At 36.2% G+C, this 7,469-nt stretch overlaps 1 protein-coding gene across 1 annotated transcript in view; it reads left to right on the top strand.

Annotated features, from left to right (window-relative positions):
* Positions 1–219: 219 nt before the first annotated feature.
* Positions 220–7,469, top strand: part of Smp_137520 (threonine dehydratase/deaminase, putative) — a gene marked incomplete at both ends in the record, with an annotated part of 10,612 nt that continues 3,362 nt past the window's right edge. The window contains 4 exons of the mRNA XM_018790993.1: positions 220–384; positions 435–505; positions 561–606; positions 2,846–3,031. Of these exons, the coding sequence (XP_018645784.1) occupies positions 220–384; positions 435–505; positions 561–606; positions 2,846–3,031 (468 nt within the window). The remainder of the gene's footprint in view (positions 385–434; positions 506–560; positions 607–2,845; positions 3,032–7,469) is intronic.

Genomic DNA, 7,469 nt, shown 5'->3' with positions numbered 1-7,469 from the left:
TTACCTTATCAGTAAATATTTTCGAGGTAAGCAAATTAGTAGCAATCAGCCTTTAGTGAAACAAGTTGCGATATAAGTTTCACTTTTCACGTAATTCGCTTGTCTGAATAGCGCTGAGATGTAAATGTATAGCTTTTCTGGTTAATTTAATTGATATATTGATGACGCATTAAAATATATTCTTTTTATTAGAAGATTAATTTGATATATACCGGACACATGGTTGATGAACAATTAGTGACAAATATACCGTTACCAAATGCAGAAGATCCAGATTTGTTAGATCCGAATAGTGATCCAGACCATCCTAAAGTGATTGTGTTTGAAGAAGTAAAGGCTGCTAGTGAACTTATAAAAGATGGAGTAATTTATACACCGTGTAAAGTAAGAATTTAAACATAAAGTGCATAAATACACACACATGTGTTTTAAAGAAGTCTCAGCTCTCATTGGAGTACAATATGGATATTTACTTTAAAAAGGAATTTCTTCAAGTAACTGGGAGGTTGATATATTCGAATTACGTTTTAATGTCTTTATGACTTTCTTTTTACTAACAGCTTTAAAGATAGAGGAGCTCGTAATGCATTACTTCAGTTGACGTCAGTAAGTAACAAATATATTTTTCGTATGATTTGGTCGTACACTTAAAAATGTTATAAAGGGGGTTGATTGCTTGATTCATTTTTCTTTTTAAGTGTTTAGTGATTTACGCTTAAAAATCAGTCTACAGAAGTCATATAAGAGTTTGAATGGTCAAGTTTAACCACCCAACATTGTTTAGCTTTTATCATGTAGTAATTTGAGGTAAATTATTCTTTGGTAATTTGAATTGCCATATTATGAAAAAGTAACATAACAATAATTTTACAGGCAAATGTATTGATACTATTAAGTAATGTGGCAATAAAAGGCTGTTATGGTCATTGAGGTAAAAAAGAATGCTTGAGCTAGTTTATTGTCAGGTAGTGTAGCTAAAGTGATGAGGATTCAAAGAGATAACCTTCATATTCACGACTACTTAACTTCCAACGCTTTTCAAACTGATATCAACTAATAAAAGAAAATTTAATGAAATATAACTTTTTTTATTCAAATTAAAGTTGGAAATGCAGATAAAAAATAGTATGACAACTTGAACCGACGCAGATAAAAAGCTCTGCACTAATATATGACATATTCATAGACACCTCAAAAAAGTTTTAGAAACGGTAGCATTTCAATGAGGGGAATATTGGTAGTTCAAAGAAACTAATGAGTTAGTAAGTAAGCTTGCACTTTTTAACCAAACAGTTACAAGTTTGAACCTCAGTCCACCTATTCCAATTTGAGCAACCAAGTAGTATCACTAACCTCCTCTCTAATATTGTATATGAAAACCAATGAAATAAACATGTACTTGACGAATAAATTATATTGATTAGATTGATAGAACTCCAATTTATTCAAATGTTGTCAGAATATTTCCACTTCTTTCATCAAAAAATCAGAAACGTTTGTAATTTGAGATAAGTGCCACTTCTAAATCTTACATCAATTTCACCAAAGACACGTTTACAGAAAGGTTTTTGTATCTGTTGTATTTTACCAAGTAAATATAAATGAAATCAGTCTTATATGAATCAATATTTTACACCTCAGCAGTAGTAGTTGTTATTAAGTTAACAATAGTAGACAGATAGAACATGTTTAAACTGATAAATACTGAATTTTATGCCTTTATATCCTATCCATTTTCAACTTGTTCATTATATGATGTTCATTTCATTATTAAGTAAATTTTCTGAGGGAGTTTTTAGTGAAATGAGGTAATAAACTACACCGCACATTTTTTAAATGTATGACTACTTGTTAAAATTAAGGATTACTTCAAAACTTATTGTGAAGCAGTTCAGGCTGCTTGATTTAAATCACTAAGTTAACTATGTGTTTTTTTAATACGTTAGTATGTGTATGTGTGTGAGTAGATATAGACCTAACTGTTTTGATTGATTGTTGTTTAGTCGCATTTGTACAACTAAGAAAAGTAATGAACCCTGATTTCTCTCACTGTCGAAATTCTTTTTGTCATTCACAACAGCAAGCTAATGTATGTTTTTATAAAATATAGAAAGGCTAGTCAATTATATTACGTACATCATCATTTATATACTACTCATTTGCATCTACCAAGTTGGTATATACTAACAATGGCTTTTTTGAAATCTTAAAAGCGAACATGTCTCGTTTTAGATTTTTTCTTCACTCTTTGCTTTTTGGCTTGAGAATATCACTGATCACTTGTTTATAGTAAGGTTGTGATGCTACAAACTAATTTAGATGTTTTTTCATAGTACTATGGTAAGGAATATTGAACTATGGTACAAAAACCAAGATAACCAACAATTCATCAGTTTCCGCGGGTAAAGATATGAGATCAAGTGACCTATGTTAATTCTTGCTACTGTTTGTACTATAAAGATTCCATCGCTCTGTGAACATATCAACAGAAGGTGCTGGCATCACGTATTCCTGAAGAGAATTTTAGTGATTCACGGCTGTACTTGAGGAATAGAAATTCAGAAGTAAACGATTTTATTTTGATCTTAGAACTTCCTAGGAATGTCCCTACAGATTATCAGCTCTAGATAGAAGAAAAAGGTAGGACATAAATAGTAACGAAATCATCTTTCAGAATATGGTCAGTCAGGAATTGATCACTTTTTTACGTACGGTAGGATAACCAAAATAAGTTAAGGCTTCAAGCCACTTTGTCGTTTAAGCAGAATAATTATTTGTAATGAACGATTGTTTGTGATCAAGTTGCTATATACTTGTTTCGTGCAAATCTGGATGTTTGTTATAGGAAGAAGCTAGACGTGGTGTAATTGCATGTAGTGCTGGTAACCATGCAATTAGTTTGGCATATCATGGAAGTTTGTTAAAAATACCAATTACTATTATTATGCCTGTAAACTCAAGTTTAATGAAACAAGAACGTTGTAAGAAGTATGGTGGACTTGTTTTACTGAAAGGTAATAATGTTTTTGAAGTAAGTATCAACTATAAATTCAATTTAGATTTTTTTCTTATTATTTCTTATTCAAACTGTACATTTTTAATGACACCACTGTTATTTAAGTTAAATTAGCTTTCTCAGTCAATTTTCCGTTTACTAAAGTGTAAAGTTCACTAAAGATTTAGTTCCAGAAATATGGAATTATCCAAAAACAACTGTTATGAACATATTAGTGTAACACAGCCAAACATTTAGAGTGGAAAACATGTAAATAGAACTATAAATGGAGTCCCTAATAGAAATTACGCTGAAATACAGAAATCAAGCAACATGTTAACACAAAGAAACGACCAAAAGAGCTGGATAAGATATAATCATTGGACATGTTCTAACTTGTGGCTTTGTTCCCTATTAATATATAACGTAATGATACCGCCAATAAGAGAACAGTGACTTATCGATCGGACCAATGACGCATAAACCCGTACGGGCAGTCCAGAGTCCTTATCGGTTCTTCTTCCTGCTTAGCCCTGCCTGTCGGGTCCAGAACACCACGACATGAATCATGTATTTCAAACATACAAACCAAACAGACCACATTGCACCACAAATTAGAAAACAACATTTGTACAAGATCTAACCAAAAGTGGCTGTGAATGTGGAAGACTGTACTTAATAGACTGGGCATAACTCAAGAACTGTAATTTGTATAATGATAGTTTATGGGTCAAAATAAAACTTGCAGTAAGGGAAGCATATATATATATTTATATATATATATATATAATCTAGCTGCTGATTAGTTATACATTAAGAATATACGTATAATATTTGTCCATGAATAGTTCTCAAGAGTTACCATTTATAGTTGTCGTCGGGATATAACAGGACATATAACGTCACGGATGACCTCAACCATTAAAAATTATTTTGAATTCTTAAAAAGGCAGTCATCGCCTTGGAGTAAATTACTTTTGATTTTAATTCACATTTTCTTTCAACCACAAATATATTTATTTATGTTGATGTAAAATCAAACTATACTATTGGGAATATCAGTGAATAATTACTGGTCAATATTGTAAAGGCACAATTAGAAATGGGCACAATAATTTAAGATCACTTTCAACCAGAAGAACAAAATTTACAGCACAATCCATGAAAAATACTAGATCTGTACTTTAAGAACTGTGCCTGTAGCTCTTCTAGAGTTACTGCCAGTCCCAAGCCTGGGTAAAAGAGGACGGTTTGGCATGGGGTTGACAAACTCATCCCGTAGAATACAACCTTACTGGAAAAAACGCTAACCAGAAAAAAAAATTCAAACCATTTAAGCTTTGCCCTGGGATTTGAAGGAAGAATTGTGACGCTTCATGATAAAAGCCGAGATCTTTCGGAAGTCACGAGGCCAGTGCCCCTTCTAACAACTAGAGCAACAATTTTTATAGGTACATGGAACGTCCGGAAAATGTGGGAGACCGGGAAGACCAGTCAAATAGCAATGGAAATGAGATGACTCGACTTGACGGTGCTCGGAATCAGCGAAGCCCGTTGGACACAAGCTGGACAGCAAAAAGGCTAGTTACGGGAGAGATGCTGCTCTACTCCGCTCACAAAGAGGAAAATGCTCCACACACTCATGGAGTTGTTCTAATACTGTCCAGAGAAGCACGAAATGCACTTGTAGGATGGGAATCTCATGAATCCAGAATTATCGAGGTATCCTTCAAGACAAATTAGGAGGGAATCACGATGAATGTTATCCAGTGTTATGCACCCACCAAAGATAGCAACGGCGACGATAAAGATCAGTTTTACGAGAGGCTGCAATCGGTCATAGCGAAGTACCCAGGAAAGGACCTGACAATTCTGATGGGAGATCTAAACGCTTAAGTCGGAATGTATAACACCGGATATGAAGATATAATGGGATGACATGGACTAGGAGAGAGAAATTAAAATGGGTCGAGATTCGCAAATCTATGTGCATTCAACAAAGTGGTTATAGACGGCACAATATTTCCACACAAACGCATACACAAAGCTACATGGATCTCACCGAACCACACCACAGAGAATCAGATAGATCACATTTGTATCAACAAAAAATTCCGAAGGACAATGGAAGATATGAGAACCAGAAGAGGAGCTGACATAGCTTCAGATCACCGCCTGGTTGTGGCCAAGGTAAGACTGAGGCTAAAGAAGCATTGGACAACTGGGGAAACAGCATTACAAAGGTTCAATACAGCCTTCCTTCGACATACTGACAAAGTGAACCAATTCAAGATAATTCTCAACAACCGGTTCCAAGCCTTACAGGATCTACTGTAAGAAGAAGAAACCACTATGGAGGACAACTGGAAAGGGATCAATGAAGCACTAACTTCAACGTGTCAGGAGGTTCTGGGTCGCAATAAGCATCATAATAAGGAATGGATCTCTATGAGAACCCTGGACAAGATTGAAGAAAGGAGGGACAAGAGGACAGGAATTAACAACGGTCGAACACGAGCAGAGAAAGTCAAGGGACAAGCAGAGTACGCAGAAGCAAACAGACAAGTGAAGAGGAGCATTAGAACCGATAGGCAGAGATACATGGGAGAAATAGCAACGACAGTGAGAAGATCTGCAGGAGAAGGGAATATGAAACAACTATATGCTACAACAAAGAAACTAGCAGGGAGATGTAGCAAACCGGAGAGACCAGTCAAGGAAAAAGAAGGAAAAACAATCACGGAGATTGAAGAACAGAAGAAACAATGGGCAGAATACTTAGAGGAACTGTTGAATGGACCAGCCCCATTAAATCCACCAGACATGTATACAGCACACACAGACCTTCCTATAGATGTCACCCCATCAACGATCAAAGAAATCAAGATGGCCATCAGACAAATCAAGAGCGGGAAAGCGGCAGGACCTGACAATATACCGGCTGAAGTACTGAAGTCAGACATTGAAATAACTGCAAACATGCCTCACCTTCTGTTCAAGAAGATTTGGGAGAAGGAACAAGTGCCACTGACATACTGGAAAGAAGAATACCACATGAAGATACCAAAGAAAGGAGATCTGAGCAAATGTGAGAACTACAGGGGCATCAGTTTGTTATCAGTACCAGGAAAAGTTTTCAACAGAGTGCTGCTGAATCGGATGAAAGACGCAGTAGACGCCGAACTTAGGGATCATCAGGCTGGATTCCGTAAGGATCGATCGTGCACAGACCAAATTGCGACACTACGGATCATTGTCGAACAATCAGTTGAGTGGAACTTGTCACTATACATCAACTTCATTGAGTATGAGAAGACGTTTGACAGTGTGGACCGGAGGACATTATGGAAACTTCTCCGACACTATGTATTTCCTGAGAAGATTGTCAACATTATCCTAAACTCATACGACGGACTACAGTGCAAAGTGGTGCATGGAGGACAGTTGACAGGTGCATTTCCAGTAAGGACCGGAGTCAGACAAGGCTGTCTACTCTCCCCCTTCCTCTTTCTTCTGATGATTGGCTGGCTTATGTAGACCTCGATATCTGAGGGGAAGCACGGAATACAATGGACTTCTCGGAATCAATTAGACGATTTGGACTTCGCAGAGGACCTAGCCATCCTATCCCATGCACATGAGGAAATGCAGATGATGACAACTAGTGTAGCTGCGGTCAATGGGCCTCAATATACACAAAGGTAGAAGCAAGTTCCCCAAATACAACACGGAGAACGCCAAGCCAACCACACTTGATGGAGAAACTCTGGAAGATGTGGGAACATTCACGTACCTGAGAAGCATCATTGATGAACAAGAAGGATCTGATGCAGACGTAAAGACGAGGATTGGCAAAGCAAAGACCGCATTTCTACAAGTGAAGAACATATGGAACTCAAAACAACTCTCAACTGATTTCAAAGTTACTACTATTACGTTTTACATTTTCTAACCAGAGTCTAATGTCTGTTTGAGTAGATCTGTAAAATATTCTGAATTTCTATGAGTAATTTGTAAAAGTTCATTGAATAATTTAGGTTTCTCTAATAATTTTTCACGAATTAACAATATCTAGTTTTAAATTTAAGAAAGTGAAAATTATGCAAATTTGATGAAAATTTAATTTTCAATCTTTCAGTAAGTAAAAGACTATATCTGATTCTGAACTTCATCTAAAGTTCAAAACTACATTCAGATAGTGTTTACTTTCTTTGAATATTAGTGTTTTCAAATAATAATTATATTGGTAAGCAGAGATGGATAGTGGCTAGCAGTGGAATCCAGGACGCGCGTTTCGTCCTATGTGGGACTTGTCAGCTGGATGTACCTGCATCTCAGAGTTGATGTTCACTCTGGGACTCGAACCCAGTACCCTCGCTTCAAACGCCATCGCGTTATCCACTCGGCCACTGAGTCCTGATAGCCACTTGCTTGTGCGATGGGGTGAAGTTTGAATTCACTTAGTATTGTTTGC

Source organism: Schistosoma mansoni (genome assembly GCF_000237925.1).
Source record: "Schistosoma mansoni, WGS project CABG00000000 data, chromosome W unplaced supercontig 0115, strain Puerto Rico, whole genome shotgun sequence".
Taxonomy (NCBI): Eukaryota; Metazoa; Platyhelminthes; class Trematoda; order Strigeidida; family Schistosomatidae; genus Schistosoma; species Schistosoma mansoni.
This window is presented reverse-complemented; position numbering and strand designations above follow the sequence as displayed.